Source organism: Lates calcarifer, unplaced genomic scaffold (genome assembly GCF_001640805.2).
Source record: "Lates calcarifer isolate ASB-BC8 unplaced genomic scaffold, TLL_Latcal_v3 _unitig_1783_quiver_2844, whole genome shotgun sequence".
NCBI lineage: Eukaryota > Metazoa > Chordata > Actinopteri > Centropomidae > Lates > Lates calcarifer.
In genome coordinates this window covers 1-17,618 of record NW_026115757.1, presented here as the reverse complement: position 1 = coordinate 17,618, position 17,618 = coordinate 1, and the positions used below count along the sequence as shown (strand labels likewise).

Genomic DNA, 17,618 nt, shown 5'->3' with positions numbered 1-17,618 from the left:
CTTATATTCCAGAACACCCTGGTGCCACTGGAGATACAGGAGCTTCTGCTTCAGAGCACGTGTGTCGTCTGTGAACCAGGGAGTGGACCCTCTTTGGCTGTTTAACTTTAGTGGTGAGAGGTGCAACTGAATCAAGGGACTAGACAAGGTTGTATTTAAATCCCTGGTACAGTTTTCAACAGAACCTATTGCTGCAGTAAAAGGGGCCAGGACCTCTGGTAGTTGTTCACTAAGAACAGTTAAAGTTGTGGGACCTATGTGTCTGGTGGAAGATATATTAGATCAGAGATAACAGATGTGACAGGAGAGATGGTCAGATCAGACACCTCAATCCCACAGGACAGAATCAGGTCTAAGGAGTGTTACCACCACAGTGAGTGGGTTCATGTACAGACTGTGTGAACCCAAAGGTATCATGAGGGCCAGAAAGGCTTTATTTAGAGGGCCACATCCGGCCCGGCGTGCAATAATATGATAATGGCCGGCGATATGAAGCATGATAACACAATAAACTACAGATCCCATAATGCAGCGCTTCAGTTGCCTTGCCGAAAGCTTCCCGCGTCAATCAAGTCTAGCTTCTGTTGCTGCAAGTCGTTGCGAAGCTAGCCCCTCACAATGCCGGAGAGAAAAGTTGATTCTGAAAACAGAACCTTTCGAAACCGACGGCAGGCTGAGTATATGTTCACTGACATTGCCGGTAAACACGTGTGTCTCATTTGTGGAGCTAATGTGGCTGTAATTAAAGAATTGAATCTAAGACGGCACTATGAGACAAAACATCAGGATGACCTGAAAGACCTGAATGCAGGGCTGAAGATACACAAAGTAGAAGAGTTTAAAGAACAATCTGACATTTCAGCAGACGTTTTTTACCCGTGCAAAATCTCTAAGTACTGACATGACTGACACCGCACAGCTAGCCATCTTCATCCGCGGAGTGGACTCCACTTTGCGCGTTACAGAGGAAATATTGGACATTAAATCGATGCACGGGACAACGACTGGAAAAGACATTTTTGAAGACGTATGTCAAAGTGTAACCGACATGAAACTGCCCCTGGACTTAGAACTGATGGAGCACCGGCTGTGTGCAGTGAAAAAAGTGGACTAGTGGGAAGGATGCGAGTAAAGATGCAGGAGGAGAACTGTACTGGTGAGTACTGGTGAGTACAGCATATCACTGCATCATACACCAGGAAGCACTATGTGGCAAAGTCCTGAAGATGGACCATGACAAAGACTCCACCGTTTTGCGGGATGAAAAGTGGAAATGCGAGTTGGCGTTTCTGTCTGACATAACAGCTCATCTGAACGCCTTAAACCTCCAGCTCCAGGGACGTGACCGCGTGACCGCTGACATGTATGACGCAGTGAAGGCATTTCAACTGAAGCTGCTTTTATGGGAGACACAAATGCACCAGTGCAACTTGCCTCACTTTCCCTGTTGCCAAGTAATGTTGAACCAAGTCGGCACAACGGTGTTCCCAAACGCGCACTTTGCTGATAAACTGAGCTTGGTGACTTTGAAGCACAGAAAAAGACTTTCGAGTTGCTTCGCAACCCATTTGCCGTCGACGTGGAAACTGCACCTGTGCAGATTCAGATGGAGCTGACTGAGCTGCAGTGTAACGGGACACTGCAGGGCCCGCACACTTTATTCACTCCATTCCCGCAGCAATGCCCCAGCTCCGTCTACATGCGGCTCGAACCTTGTGCGTTTGGTAGCACATATCTGTGTGAGAAGCTCTTCTCAGTGATGAAGACTAACAAAACAGCACACACTGATAAGCACCTGCAGTCCATCCTGAGAATCTCCACAACCCAGGACCTCACACCAAACATAAAAGAACTTGTTGCCAAAAAAAGATGCCAAGCATCCAGCTCTAATAAATGACATAAAAGCAAAGAAATTCAAATGTTTGATTTGTTATTTTAACCTTTACTTAAAGCACAAGCACTGTCACAATTTTTCTTTCTTTTTTCAGGTGTTTTTTGCAGCATGTTCATATTTCTAACTTGTATAATTTTGACAGGATATATTTTCATGGAGAGCAAAATATTTTAAGTTATTTAAAGTTTAAGTTGATTTATATAGGAATAATATTCCTGTCTGTTTTTATTCATATTCATGTTCAAAAACATTTAGTTTTAGTGTGTTCAATAAATGTTTATCCTGTTCGGCCCCGACCTAAACTGTGTTTTGAATTTTGGCCCCTGTGCAGTTGAGTTTGACACCCCTGCTCTCCAGGTTCAACTGGACACAGATTTCCTCTGAAGACTGTTCAGTCAGACTGTCCTCAGGTCTGTTCTTCAGCATTAAATCCCTGCAGCTTGTTCATGTTCCTCCAGCTTCATGTTTAAGTCTGGTTGTGTTTGTGAAGCACTGACCCAACCAAATCAGAAACTCGACTCGGTCGTTTTTAGTTAATTTTACTGTTTTAAAGTGAAACTCACCAAAGTGACTAAAGTTCAGTAACCAGGTGTTGAACAGTCGACTCTTTATAACAAGTCTACAGACTGAGGAGGTCATGTGACCTGCAGTTCTCCCTGTGGACACTAGGACTCAGCTGATTGATGTTTGTGTCTCTGTGTCCTCAGTTTCCCAGCATGCCTTCACTGTGGAGGTGTATGAGGGGGCGGAGTCAGTCCTGCTGTCCTGTCAGATCTCCTCTGTTCCTGGGTTCCCCACAGTGATTTGGAGCCGCTTCGATCTCAGTCCTTCAACCGTCCACGAGGGAGACCAGAGAGGTGAGATCCTTAGAGACCAGAACCAGCGTTACAGAGACCGAACATCAGTGAAGACTGACGCTCTGAGGACTGGAGACCTCAGCCTCACTCTGAGGAAACCCCGCCTCTCTGACAGCGGCACCTACACCTGCACCATCACAGCGTTTGGAAATGAGCGGAGACTGGCAGTCGTACAGCTGCAGGTCAAAGGTCAGCAACAACACCCACTGTAACAGCTCCCTGCCTACCTGCAGCCGTCTGTCATGACCTGTCCTCCTACTGACTTCTACTTCCTGTTTTATGTTGTCTCTCCTCTCTTTAACTGGCAGTGGACTGAGGGTTGTGAGGTTCTGTGCTCCTGTTTTCTCCTGGGTTTTATTTGACGTTTGTGTTTTGGACCTTTCCTGCTCCTCTGAGGGTTTTTGTTGCTGGACTTGTTCCTTTACCTGCTGCTCTGTCAGGAAACATTGTTCCTTTGTTAAAATGAGTCCCTGTGTCTGTGTTTGGCTTCTTCTCCTGCGTCTCCTGAACGTGACTCCATCACTGATGTTCCTGCCTGATATTCTCCTCTGGTTTATCTCCCTCCAGCTGCTCTTTAACTCTGATCAGCTGTTACCACTCTGACCTCTGACCTCTGCCTGCTCCTAGCAACATGTGTGCTAACTTTATCCTGTGAGGCTGTCACTGAGGAGAGGTCGTCCTGAACTCCTGTCAGGATGTTGCTGAGTTGTGTTTTCTCTGAAGTTCTGGGAGTTTTTTCTCTGATAACGGGAACAATTGAGTTTCTGCAGCTTCCTGTGGATCTGATCCTGTTGATCTGTTTCAGACATAAAGACAATAAATGCAGTGATTTACAGAAGCAACAAACACTTGAACAGTGGAAACAGTTTTTCAGCAGCAGCGTCCCTGTGGGTCATGTGACCTGCAGTTCTCCCTGTGGACACTAGGACTCAGCTGATTGATGTTTGTGTCTCTGTGTCCTCAGTTTCCCAGCATGCCTTCACTGTGGAGGTGTATGAGGGGGCGGAGTCAGTCCTGCTGCCCTGTCAGATCCCTTTTGTACCTGAGGACACCACAGTGATGTGGAGCTGCTTCGATCTCAATCCTACAACCGTCCACCAGTGGACGGAGGAAGGTGATGACCTTAGAGACCAGAACCAGCGTTACAGAGACCGAACATGGATGAAGACTGATGCTGCGGAAACTGGAAACCTCAGCCTCACTCTGAGGAAACCCCGCCTCTCTGACAGCGGCACCTACACCTGCACCATCAGACCAGTTGGAGAGGAACCCAGACTGACAAACGTTCAGCTGCAGGTCAAAGGTCAGTGTAGCAGTGAAACGTGGAAGTCCAACAGAAGTGGATTCATCAGTCAGAATGAATGAATCCAGCTAATAATCAGCAGATGAACTGATAATGACAGTGATCAATAGTTGCAGTCGTACTGGTCAGTCACTTCTTCTAAAGATGCTGTTGTTGATGTGTGTGTTTGCCACAGAACCGTACACGTTCCCAACTGAAGCCACTGTTCTCCTGGTTCTTCTGGGTCTGGTTGCTGTTGTTGTTGTTGGTCTGGCTGTGTATTTCTGGTTCTATGTCATCAGAGGTAAGTTTTCTGTGTGTGTGTCTCCTCTACAGATCAGGTCTCAGCAGGTTTGACTCTGTGCCGTGTTAAAACCAGTCCTGGTCCTGTCACCATGAGTTTACCTGCTGTCTGTTCACCTGAGCTCTTTGTTTCTCTCAGTCTCTAAGGTGGTGGTGGAGGTGGAGGAGGGGGCGGAGTCTGTCCTGCTTCCTTACAGAACCATCGCGTGTCTGCCGAGGGACGCCACAGTGGAGTGGAGGTGCTGTGAACCTAAACCCATGACGGTCCATGTTCATCAGGATGGACGTGACCGTCCAGACAAACAGGATGAATTTTACCAGAACCGAACGCAGATGAAGAAAAACCCTCTGAGAACTGGAGACCTCAGTCTGACCCTGACTGACCCCAGTTATCTGGACAGAGGGACCTACGTCTGCTCCGTCCGCAGACACAAACACATCCTGATACAGAAAGTAGTTCAGCTGCAGGTCAGAGGTCAGTACCGCAGAGACAGGTCAGAGGTTAGAGGTCATTATAGATCACTACCTCTGCTACAGTGTGACGGTCTGTTGTCCTCTCAGTCCAACAGGTGGAGGTGAAGGTGGAGGGGGGGGTGGAGTCTGTCCAGCTGCCGTGTCAAAGCAGAGTTCACCTTCCTGAGGACGTCACAGTCGTCTGGAAGTTCTGTCAGTCCAAGACCACAACGATCCACGTGAATCACAACGGCTGTGACCAGAGAGACCAACAACACGAGTTTTACAGAGACCGAACAGAGATGAATGAAGACCTGCTGAGAACTGGAGACTTCAGTCTGACCCTGAAACACCCCACAGACAGTGACACAGGAAGATACACCTGCACCGTCTTAATGGACAAACACTTTCCCATGAAGAAAGAGGTGAAGCTCCGGGTCAAAGGTCAGTGCTGTAGATACAGGTCAGAGGTCAAAGGTCAGTGCTGTAGATACAGGTCAGAGGTCAGAGGTCAGTGCTGTAGATACAGGTCAGAGGTCAGAGGTCAGTGCTGTAGATACAGGTCAGAGGTCAGAGGTCAGGTAGACCCACTGAACATGTGCAGTAGTGTAACTCCCATCATGCCTCTGGGCTTTGAGAAGGAGACTCTCCAGGACCAGCCTGGCTTTAAACCATGGATGTGTTTCTACAGATGACAACAGAAACCAACAGTGAAGAGAATGTAGGTAAAAATCAGACAGTATCAAAGACTAAAATCATTCACATCCTGCTTCATTTATTGTGATGGTGGAAAACGAGTCGTCATCAGGTGAAGCTTCATCACAGACTAAAATCACTGCAGTTTCACTGAGTCTGGCAGATTTTTTGAAGGAGAAATGGATCCTGTTTGTGACATATAACTACGACTGAGCAGATAAAGTTATTACTAAGACTTTTCTATTGAAAGGCATCAGTCTGTTTGTTGACAGTTACATTCAGGATCAATAAATCCAATGAAATATCATTCATCCATTTCTTTCTTCATCATGAGACACTGTTAAACAGCAGATTGTGTTGAATCCAGTCAAAGTAAAAAGTGGTGTAAAGCTCCTTTATTTGAGCACTTCCTGTCAAACAGGAGCCACATGTAGTTTGTAGCAGCCGAGCTAATGAGCTGCTGTAACATGTGTCCACTGGAGTTAGTTTCCATTCACAGCATCAGTGTGTGAGGCTGCATGCTGACACTCTGTTATGAAGCATTTCAACACTTTTCCAATATTTCCACAACACTGCACAATTTCAATGTCCACTAATGCAGCTGTGACAGAAGCCAGGGATTTTCATCAGATATTTGATCAGAAATCTGAAGCAGAAATCAACAGGATTCTTCAACAGATTTCACTGGAATGATGATGAATGTTATTGAACATACAGCAGAGTGTAAAGTGTAGACACTGCTGCTGATAGGAGACAGTTATACTGACGTGGGGAGGAAGAGAGAGCGGGCTGTGATGAAAACAGGACTAAAAACCAAAAGAAGAAAATGTCATGGTCACACCAAGAACTGTTCTCTGAGCTGTTTCTGGAAAAGTTTTCCAAAGATTCAAAGTCCACGCCTTGAAAATATCCAGGACACAGAGTAATAACTGGCTGTGTTTGTAGCTGCAGGTTTCCTGTCAACTGTTTTACAGACGAAGAAGAAGTTTTAGTGAAGTCAAATGATTTGACTCTAACTGTCTTTCAGAGACAGAGAATAAAGGTTTGCTTTTGTCCATTTGACAATCAAACTCAGTTGTTGAATAAACAGTGAGTTGTGCTGTTGATTGTACAGACACCAAAGACAACACTGTCTCTGTTCAATGGAGCAATGGGAGATATTTCAGACTGAACCAATCAAACATGTTTTCACTGCAAATATTTCACTTCATACAGTCAAAGAAAATGTGCTGAGTGCTGCTGCTGCTGTCTGTACAGCTGATGATGTGCTTTGTTGTCCTCTCAGTCCAACAGGTGGAGGTGGATTCAGGGGTGGAGTCTGTCCAGCTGCCCTTCAGAACCACAGGTGACCTGGATGGAAACATCAGAGTGGAGTGGACGGACAGTTACAACAGGAAGGTCCATGTGTATAAGAACGGCTCTGACCGACCTGAAGAACAGGACCAGGTTTACAGAGACCGAACAGAGATGAAGAAAGACCTGCTGAGAACTGGAGACCTCAGTCTGACCCTGAAATACCCCACAGACAGAGACAGAAGAACCTACACCTGCACCGTCTACAGCAGGAGGAGAAACATCCTGATGAAGAAACAAGTGGAGCTACAGGTCAAAGGTCAGTGCTGTAGATACAGGTCAGAGGTCAGTGCTGTAGATACAGGTCAGAGGTCAGAGGTCAGAGGTGTTCATCAGCTGATGGAGGTAGCTGAGTTGTCATGGAGACAGCTCAGGTGTGATCCTGTGAGCTCAGTCACGTGATGACACCTGAAGCGTCTCCATGACAACAGACAGAGTCCAGCTGCTGATGAAGACCATGATGAGCAGCAGAAAGCTGCAGGCTGTCAGTCAGTCCAAACATGTCACTGATGTGTCCAAAGTCCATGAGTTGATGAAGCAGCATCAGTGGCTCCAACAGTCAATGAGCCTCCATCATAGTTGAAATGCAGACAGTCAGTGTGTGAGGAAGTGTGTGAGTGTGACAGAAAACACTCAGACTGGGTTTCTCTGCTTCATTTCTCTCAGTCATCAAGTCAAATCTCCTCTACAGCCGACTGAATAAAGTCATGTGACACTAACAGCAGCTTCAACAGTCTGTTCACTGCTTTCTTACTGTCAGTCTTCACCTTTCTGCTGTGTCTCCTCTTCACACTGACCACTTTCTATCTAACAGTCAAACATTCAGCTTGTTCTAGTGAAGACAAATGTCTTCATCCAACAGTTTGATGTCAGTGAGGAATATTTCCAAGTGAGAAACAAAGTGGAAATCCCCTCCAACAGCTCAGTGTCCACCAAACACTGGTGTCTATCTGCTGCCAGTGTTTGATGTGATCTTTGTCCTTTAGTCACGGTGGAAGCCTCCCCTCCATGTCTCTGCTGTGACGTCCTCACAGGCAGCATGTTGTCTCTGTCCTCTGTGTCCACCTCTCCCTCTGAACAAAGCAAGCAGAAAATGGAAGAAGAGATCCATCAGACTCAGGCTCCATCAGCCTCCACTCCTCATGATCAACACTGGTCAATCCTCAGTCTGAAAACACGGACTGATCCTTTAACTCCAAACATTTCATCACCAACACCTGCTTTTAGTTTCTAGATTTCTGTCCCCTGTTACCTTCTGCTCTGATCTGGTTCTGTCCTTCAGCTTTCTCTACAACTTTGTCCTCCTTCAATAAAGTGAGGACAAACTGCTGCTGCTGTCTGTACAGCTGATGATGTGCTTTGTTGTCCTCTCAGTCCAACAGGTGGAGGTGGAGGAGGGGGTGGAGTCTGTCCAGCTGCCCTTCAGAACCACAGGTGACCTGGATGAAGACGTCAGAGTGGAGTGGTGGAACAGTAACAGGAAGGTCCATGTGTATAAGAACGGCTCTGACCGACCTCAAGAACAGGACCAGGTTTACAGAGACCGAACAGAGATGAATGAAGACCTGCTGAGAACTGGAGACCTCAGTCTGACCCTGAAACACCCCAAAGTCACAGACACAGGAGAATACAGATGTGGAGTCTACAGGTGGATTTGGTACATGAGAGAGAAAACTGTGCAGCTCAAAGTGAAAAGTAAGAAAGATTTGTTTGTCTCTAGTTGTTTGTCTCTGGTTGTTTGTCTCTGGTTGTTTGTCTCTAGTTGTTTGTCTCTGGTTGTTTGTCTCTGGTTGTTTGTCTCTAGTTGTTTGTCTCTAGTTGTTTGTCTCTGGTTGTTTGTCTCTAGTTTGTCTCTGGTTGTTTGTCTCTGGTTGTTTGTCTCTAGTTTGTCTCTGGTTGTTTGTCTCTGGTTGTTTGTCTCTAGTTTGTCTCTGGTTGTTTGTCTCTAGTTGTTTGTCTCTGGTTGTTTGTCTCTGGTTGTTTGTCTCTAGTTGTTTGTCTCTGGTTGTTTGTCTCTGGTTGTTTGTCTCTAGTTGTTTGTCTCTAGTTGTTTGTCTCTAGTTGTTTGTCTCTAGTTGTTTGTCTCTGGTTGTTTGTCTCTAGTTTGTCTCTGGTTGTTTGTCTCTGGTTGTTTGTCTCTAGTTTGTCTCTGGTTGTTTGTCTCTGGTTGTTTGTCTCTAGTTTGTCTCTGGTTGTTTGTCTCTAGTTGTTTGTCTCTGGTTGTTTGTCTCTGTCTCTGTTTTTGTCTCTGTTGTTTTGTCTCTGGTTGTTTGTCTCTGTCTCACTGTCTTCTGTCTCCTCTACAGAGAGAACTCAGGTCAAAGATGAAACAGTCGACATCAGGAACAGAAGCTGCTCCACTGATCCAACTCCTCTGATGGCTGATCAATCAGTTTGATCGGTCTTTGATCAGTCTGTGACGATGGATGAAGACAGGAGGACGCTTTGTCAACGTCTTCTTCACTCTGAGTCCCACTGACTCTCACACAGTCACTATTGATCAGTATTGATCAGTATTGATCAGTGATGTCACATTGGAGACGTGTTAACAGAGAACTGCAAACATCACTCTGACTCTGTTTCCTCCCTCAACAACATCAGTCTCTCTCTCTCTCTCTCTCTCTCTCTCTCTCTCTCTCTCTCTCTCTCTCCATCGTTCTTTCTTGTAGGTTTTTCATCTCTCTCTCCTCTTCAGGTATTTCTGCCTCTGGAGCTGTAGAGTCTGATCTGTGATGACGTGTCTCCTGCTGCTCCTACGATCCTGCTCAGCACCTGAACATGTACCTCTTACCATCTTAGCTCTGGTTCTGCTCCAGGTTTCTGCCTCTTAGAGGAAGTTTTTTCTCTCCACTGTCGACCAGTGCTGCTCATGGTGGAACTGTTGGTTCTCTCTGTAAATAACAGACAGAGTTCAGTCTAGACCTGCTCTGTATGAAAAGTATCCTGAGATTACTTCAATAAAAACTGACTTAAAATATGATCAAATGTTTTTAAGAGACATTCATGGTTACTTCTGTCCTCTTTAATCATTTATTTTTAATTAGTACAATGGTGTGTTCAAGGGTCACAGTAGAAAAGTTTATTTTCTCACTTCTCAGAGGATGGTTTTTATTTTACTGCTACAAAGTTCACTTCAAGTGATAAAAAAAATCACAGAAACAATCACAAACATAAACAAACATATTCACATATGTATAAATCACATCCATGTATAAAAACTCTCAATGACAGAAAGTTCTCAGAGGAGGAAACAGCTCCAGGAAGCGTCGTCTGTCAGCTGTGAGAAGAGTCTTCTGTTAAAGTCAGTTCCTGTTTTGACTCTGTGGGTGGACAGTGGACAGTCAGGGAGTATTATTAAACACAAACTGAACATCGGTCTGTTTTCTGTCTCAGCAGCTCAGATGATTTGGGTGAACTGCTCCTTTAAAGCAGCAGCACAACACAACTTTGTTTCAGCATCAGACTGAGGATGAGAGATGTGATTAACATTCATCACACACTGACAGCATGGGAACCAGTGTGTGTGTGTGTGTGTGTTCATTAATCAGTGTGAGAGCTGCAGGTCGTCTGCTGAGTCGTTTGTCAAGACGTTGTCGCCTTTGTGCTGCTCAGACTGACAGAGAGAGAGAGAGAGAGCTGCACATTCACAGCCTCTCTCTCTGTCTCTCTCTCTCTCTCTCTCTCTCTCTGTCATGGAGGACAAAAGGAGATAAATGACGTCTCATCCTTCACTTCTCTTTTGTCTTTGTGTGTCTGTTCGTTGTCTGCAGCCTCGTCCTCGCTCTCTAACGTCCGACACTGACGGCAGCTCTCACCTTCAACACGTCACCAAACTACAGTTTCACAGTCAAACACACCTGAACGCTCCACCTGACTCTGTTTAGTTAATGTTGGACCCTGAAGTCAGCATCAGCCTGGTTCCTCCACAGCAGCTGAAGTCTCTGATCCTTCAGGTTTAGTTGATCAGATCATCTTCTCAGATGAACACCACTGTTCTGATGTTTGAAGTAAGAAGCTAATGTTAGGCTATAAACCAACTACACCACGGTCACATGACGTCAACGTCTCCACCACTAAGCTTCCAACTGGTCATTTCATTTAGCTCTGAGCTCTTCTACAAAAGCCTTTCTTCTTAGAAAGTTAGTGAGAGTTTGAAAGAGCGTGAGTAGAAACACAACGAGGCTGTAAAGGTGGACTGGTGAGTAGATGGGTTTTCATGTTAACGTCCCCGACAACCTCTGTAGTCTCATTTAGACACTCGTTAGCAACCGCCTTTTTTAAGACACGGAAAAGCTTCAAACATCAGGAGTGGGGGATTTACTGACCCATTTTATGTTGGAGAATAAAACCTGAAAATGTCTTGACTTTAACTGAGGATTTAAAACCGTGTTGTTGAAGGAGAAACCTGCACCTGGGAGAAGATGCTAATTTAGGTTTTTGTTTGTATTAATCTGCAGGTTTTATCCCATTAGAAAGTCCCACTTCCCCTCCTCACACTGCTGGAGAGCATTAGCACCATGCAGAGTAACACACACACACACACACACACACACACACACACACTGAGCAGTCAGTTGTCACTCAGCTCCATTCACCTTTAAACAGCAGCTCAGTCGGGGTCACATCAACACATTCATCCTTCTACAGTCATTCAACACCAGCAGGGGTGAAGCCTCAGAGTGTGTGTGTCTGTGTGTGTGTGTGTGTGTGTGTGTGTGTGTGTCTCTGTGTGTGTGTGTGTCTCTCTCTCTCTCTCTCTCTCTCTGTGTGTGTGTGTGTGTTTCCATAATCTACCCTTAATCCCCAAATCCTCTTCTTCTGTTTTGAGGAACAGGAAGAAAGAGCAGGAGGAGGATGAATGACAGAAACCAGAGGCTTCAGTCCTCATTGTAACAGGCCGGTGAATTACCCATCATGCTCGGGGTGTGGCGTGCCTCCAGCAGCATTCACACACAGATGATGGATGGGAGACTGAGACTCTGCGGGTGTTTCCTGTGTGAAAGAGGCTCAGCGATGACGAAATCCTGCAACCGCCACAAGTTCTGCAACGTTAACGTCCTTTGTTGTAACACATCACGATGCACAGCGTGATGACGTGTTCGATGAGTCAGGTAATTCATCCTCGTCTTTATCTTTGCACAGCGGTCTTGTGTTTGTCCTGGAGGTAGTGACTCCTCTGAGTCTCCAGGGGGCGCCGCACTCAGCTGCTCTTACAGTTGTTGTGCAGTTTGTGTGAGAGGAAGCAGAAACATGAAACACCAGAACACACACTGTCGGGCTTTGAACCTGACCTGTGTGTTCTCCCTGATGCTCAGTGTGTGTCTCCCTCGTGTGGTTTGTTGTGAAGATAAAGCTGGACACATGATAAATCCAGGTTTTATTGGACAGTTTAACAACACACTCACTCTCCCTGTGGTTCCTGTTGCATGTGTTTTCTCTGGCTGTGTGTGTTTTTGATGTTCTCCGGTGCAGCAGCTTGAAAAAGACCTGACCACCTCCCAGCGACTTCATCAGCGTGAGCGTCATGTCTAGAGGAAACAGCTGAACCATATAAAAACAGGTGGTCCTCTCGTTGTCTTCCCTCTCAGTCGGTGAACAGCAGAACGGTGTTTTCAGGTGAGTGATCTCTGGAGGACGGACTGAGTGAAGAAAGAAAAGGGCTTGTTTGCATATTTAACTGGTTTAATGTGGCTGTGCTCTGACAGACTAACTCCAGGCTGGTCGTGAGTCACTGTAACCGGACTCCTGAATCACTGGAGAACCTCTTTAATCATCTGAAAGCGGAGCCCTGAGACCGAGGAGCTGCAGCAGCGAGTCTCTGTCGTCACAGTTTAACCAACAGAAGCTGAACAAAGAGCTGAGCCTGCAGTTCACACAGCACAGTGAGTGTGTGTGTGACATTAGCTGTGGTGGAAACTATGATGCTCCACATTCAGTTGGTTTAGTGGTCAGAGAGGTGTGTGTCTGTTCTTGTATTTCTATCCCTGTGAGGACCAGCTTGACTTCAGTGCATTTCACGGGTCCTCACTTCTGTTTTAGGGTCCAGACTCGGTTTAAGGGTTCAGGTTCAAACTGAGTTTGGGTCCAGGTTAGAGCATGGATGGACAACCTTTAAAGACACCAAAAACCTTCTGAATGACCATCAGAGCCCCCTAAAGGCCCACTACAAACCCTCTGGTCTGGGACCTAATCAATCCTTCTGTAGGACCTTTACGACCTGCTAACGTCCCCTGAACCTTCTAACAGACCTCTAGAACCTTGTCACTGATTAAAACTAATGTCCTGACGTGATGAAGGACATTAAAGTATGATCCAACATAAAGTGTGTTGGGAGGCCTCAAGCCTCTCAAACTGTTCCATGTAGAGAAGATTGAGGCCACGCTACCTCAACACGGCAACAAAGGTGTCTCTGTGGCGCAATCGGTTAGCGCGTTCGGCTGTTAACCGAAAGGTTGGTGGTTCAAGCCCACCCAGGGACGTTTTAAACTGAGGATACGTTGTGACTGCATCATCGTAAAAGACAATCCTGGTTTAAGGTGTTTGTACTTTTGAGTATATCACTACTGTAATAATAATAAAAATGCAGTCGTGTTTTTGTGCGGACAGGCAAAGAAACGTCCCTGGGTGGGCTTGAACCACCAACCTTTCGGTTAACAGCCGAACGCGCTAACCGATTGCGCCACAGAGACACCTTTGCTGCCATGTTGAGGGGGTGTGGTCTTTATCTTCAGCCCCCACCCACCTGTGTTTGTTGTTTCTACTGTTCCCTGTGGACCTCAGGCTGGACAAGAATGAGAACTCATTGGTAACATGTTGGTTTTTTAACGGTGCTTCCTGATTTTATTTGTTCATGTTGGAAAACATGGACACTGTCATTCAGACTTACTGAGGATATGGCTGTTTATATTATTACTGATAATGTGGCCTACATTTCTGGTTCCAGCCGTAGTTTGTGCCTGGTCTCTGGTCTTTGGGTTAGTTTAGGAGGACTCCTAGTGGTCAGATAAACCCCCTCCATCTGCTGCTGCTTGTTTTTACTTTGCTTCAGTTTATTGACACATCAGAAACTTATTTCCACTGGAAAGTGTGTGAGTGCAGTTCATGAACCTCCATCAGATCCACACGTTAAATCCCGGTAAAGTCAGTGCAGTGGCTTCAGTCCTGCAGGGTGGAGCTTTCTCTGGAGTTTTAAACTCGTCCCAGTTTCCTTCAGAGAAAACAGACCAGTCTCTCTCTCTTCATCCAGACCGTTAGTCTCTCAGCAGCTGCGACGTCATCGGTCCTCCTCCTCCTCCTCCTCCTCCTCCATGTTTCCCTGGAGGAGGAGAGGTCTTCAGAGAGGAGAGAGGGAGGACAGAGGGACGCAGAGCAGACAGGACTCGGACAGACTCCTCTGAGGTCGATTCTCCTCCGCCGTCATGTTGGACACGCTCACCTTCCTCCTGGAGAAGCTCTTCCTCCTCGCCCACATCAAGCTGTCCAGCCTGCTGCCTCCTCTGGGCGCAGAGCGCGGGGACGCGCCGCTCACCAGGCGCTGTGACCGGGACGAACCTCCGCCGCAGCCCGCCGGAGCTCCGCAGAAGTTCCAGCGGGGAGACCTGCTGGAGGTCCCGCGGACTCTCTTCACACACTTCGGCATCTACCTCGGCGACAACCGGGTGGCGCACCTCATCCCGGACATCCTGCCGGTGCTGACGGCCGACAGCCGGCAGATCCAGGAGATGGTGACCAACACGCGGCTGCTGCTCGGGTGCTCTCCAAGCGCGCCAGCATCCGGGTGGACTCGGTGGAGGACTTCGCGTACGGAGCCGGGATCCTGCTCAACGCCATGGACCGGGCGGTGCGCCGGAGCCCGCTGTCCGGGGAGGAGGTGGCCCGGCGGGCGGAGCGCCTGGTCGGCACCGTGTCCTACAGCCTGCTGTGGAACAACTGCGAGCACTTCGTCACCTACTGCCGCTACGGGACGGCGCAGAGCCTGCAGACCGACAAGGTGAGAACCCGGCGCCGGTGGCGCTTTTTACGCGCGCGGATTGCAGGCGGCTGCTTTGATGTGGCTTTGGCGCGCAGATGTGGAACCGGTCTGAGGGTCCGGCCTCATGTCTGCTGTTCACACTGAGCGTTTGTTCTGCAGAGAGCTCACATCACAGAGTTTTATCACCGCAATGAAAACTGAGTGTGAACCAGAGACCATCAGAGCCAGGACTGTCCCCCGAGACCCTCCACTGTTTTCAGTCCAAACTCACGCTGGTGCACGTGAAGGTCTGGTTGCAGGGCTGCGTCCTGTTTAGTGAAGTGAAGTGAATCCAGCTGAGAGTCGGTCAGACTGTGCGGGTCTGAACGGCCCCATAAAACGCACAGAAAAGCTTCAATGAACCGAGTCACCGCTCTGATCTGGTTCAGGCCAGAGGCGCTGAGCAGACCTGGATCAGAGCAGAGAGAAAAATGAAATGATGAACTAACAGAAGTGAAGTACAGTGAAGCTCAGCAGTGGTAACCTTCATTCACTGTGACTTTATACCTCTGCCTCATTTATCTGACAGCTTTAGTTTTACATTAAAACATGTCTGATTACTAGAAAACTTGTCTTGTCTATATAATGTAGTGATGTGACCTACAGAGAGACATTTCCCTCCAAAACTCTCACACTTTCATTTCAATACAGTAAAATAATTCAGTATTTTCCATTAGTCATGTGACCAGTGCTCAGATTTATCTGAAATATCTCAGATATCCAGCTGTAGGCTATGTGACGTCGTTAAAACAGCAGAACAGTGAAATGTGCTGAATATTAAGAACGTTAAAGTACATTTTGCAGACAGTCATCTTTTATTTGAGTCAGATTTAGAACGTGGGACCTGTACTTGAGTTTTTTCACGCTGACCTCAGGTTTCCTGTTGCTCTGGTGGAAAAAGCCTGGAGACAGAAATGACAGACGACCTGCACCTTCTCCTCCTCCCTCCGCCTCAGCGTTAAGGTGCTTGAGTGTGTGAGGCTGTTTTTAAACCAGAGGAAAATCTGGGTCGCTGCTCGGAAAAGTTCTGAGAACAAGAGCTGTATTCAGACGGTCGAGAGCCGGGCGCCAGAAACCAAAGAGCAGCAGCAGCAGCAGAGAGTGGGAGTCAGTGCAGGCTGGTGATGATGATGATGATGATGATGAAGGAGGGCGGCTGCACAGGAAACCATCAGATGATTGACCAGTAAAGTCTGAAAACCCAGAGGATCAGTCTGCTCAGCAGCTACAAACTATTTTAACCTGGTCCCAGTAGGTTGTAGGTTCAGTTACTGCTAAGCTCCAGCAGCAGTGAACAGAGTGAACAGGAAACACTGAGGCTGACATTTTGAATTGGAATGTTCATCTTCTCTTGATCTAAACGTGGGAATGAAAAGCAGCTCCAGTTCTTGTAAAAAGTCTGAATCTGTTCACCCCCTCCTTCAGCAGAGACGCTCCCCTGATCGAGTTTCACTTCCTCTAATTGCTAACCTAAACATTTGACCTGCCTGCAGCCGCAGAGTCCCAGTCTGCTTCCTACAGGTTCATTAGAGGAGGTCCGGGGGCCAACAGGAGCTCGAACAGGGGCCTCAGAGGGCCCCACAGTAAAATAAACAACAGGTCAATTACATCCTTGCTCGGCTCAGTGAGAGGTTTTTTTGTTCGTTGGTAAATCATTTGAAGACTTTCAGTTGACTTTTTGTGATTCTTTGAATCTATCACATGTATTTTTGATGAGTTAATCAGTTAATGTGAACATGTTCAGGCAGTAAAGACCTCCACAGTGTTTTCTATTAGTGTAATGTTTAGCCCAAACTATGACTGTTATTAGACATCTGGTGACACCTCTCCTCTCTGTTGATGGGGTAACCAAGGTCTCATAGATAAGGACGCAGACAAAGACTAAACTTAGACAATACTGTCCAAATCCTGTTTCAGTCAAGGATGAGCTGAGTAGAGGGAAGGACAGGATGTGACAGTCATTAGGTAAGAACATTTGAAAATGGTAAGATTTGAATGACCAAAGGGGGTTTCACGCCTATAGATTAGAACTTTTTTCTGGGGTTATACACACCCTGTTCTGATTGGTCGACTAATTGTTTCAGCAGTATATACTGTAAACGTTTATCATCTAGTTTACAGGTGGAAATGTTTGCCCCGTTTTTTCATTCTTTCCCCAGATTTGTTGATATTGAAACTTAATCATGTCATTTAACGTTTAATGAATGAAATGCATTCATTTATTTACAATTAAAGAAGAATCTGGTGTCACATCATATATTATTTTGCTGTTGTAATAATATTTTTCCTCCTTCTTCTGTCTCTCCAGTTTTGTGAGTGGCTGAAGTTGCTGATCCGGGACCAGCGTAACGTCCTCCTGACGGCGCTGCTGGGGCTCCTGTCCATGGTGTGTTTGGGGATATCCTCCAGCACCACCCTGCCCACCCTCCTCATCCCCTTCACTCTGTGGATGGCCAGCTAGAAGCTTCAGGACAACACCGCTGTCACAGCTGGTTTCAAACCACTGTGCTGGATGACTGACATAAAACACGTAGTCATCTGCAAACAATTTCATACAAACTTAACACCACAGTGACTGAACGTAAATCCATTTGTAGCCCTATCCTGCTGTGCATGAACTGATTGGTTTTAATGTCTATGTTTTTAGAATAAACAGGGGAGGAAGCTAGTTAGCTAATGCTTAAAGAACTTAGCACTAGCTGCATTAGCAACCACGACTGAAGTGATAGATAAAAGAAATTAAAAACACATAAAAGACTAAAACAAAGA

At 46.6% G+C, this 17,618-nt stretch overlaps 1 protein-coding gene, 2 non-coding genes and 1 pseudogene across 3 annotated transcripts; 3 read left to right on the top strand and 1 right to left on the bottom strand.

The window, feature by feature from the left end:
- The first annotated feature begins 1,122 nt into the window (after nt 1–1,122).
- LOC108890527 (uncharacterized) lies at nt 1,123–9,823 on the top strand. The gene is made up of 10 exons (XM_018687404.2): nt 1,123–1,156; nt 1,533–1,715; nt 2,545–2,940; nt 3,716–4,054; nt 4,230–4,337; nt 4,476–4,811; nt 4,898–5,233; nt 6,771–7,097; nt 8,213–8,533; nt 9,145–9,823. Exons 1-10 carry the CDS (start codon nt 1,123–1,125, stop codon nt 9,234–9,236), a joined length of 2,472 nt encoding a protein of 823 aa, XP_018542920.2. The 3' UTR covers nt 9,237–9,823.
- Nucleotides 9,824–11,838: 2,015 nt separating this feature from the next.
- On the top strand, nt 11,839–17,595 carry LOC108890526 (lecithin retinol acyltransferase-like; annotated as a pseudogene).
- trnan-guu (transfer RNA asparagine (anticodon GUU)) lies at nt 13,244–13,317 on the top strand. Its single transcript has one exon. It is a non-coding gene; the product is annotated as a tRNA-Asn (tRNA).
- Nucleotides 13,454–13,527, bottom strand: trnan-guu (transfer RNA asparagine (anticodon GUU)). The gene has a single exon. It is a non-coding gene; the product is annotated as a tRNA-Asn (tRNA).
- Nucleotides 17,596–17,618: the final 23 nt, after the last annotated feature.

Bases quoted from the DNA above. Each gene is read 5' to 3' on its own strand.
- LOC108890527 (XM_018687404.2), top strand. From the start codon at position 1,123: ATGCGAGTAAAGATGCAGGAGGAGAACTGTACTG. The intron at 4,812-4,897 runs GTCAGTACCGCA...TTGTCCTCTCAG, and splicing joins AGTTCAGCTGCAGGTCAGAG to TCCAACAGGTGGAGGTGAAG. The intron at 7,098-8,212 runs GTCAGTGCTGTA...TTGTCCTCTCAG, and splicing joins AGTGGAGCTACAGGTCAAAG to TCCAACAGGTGGAGGTGGAG.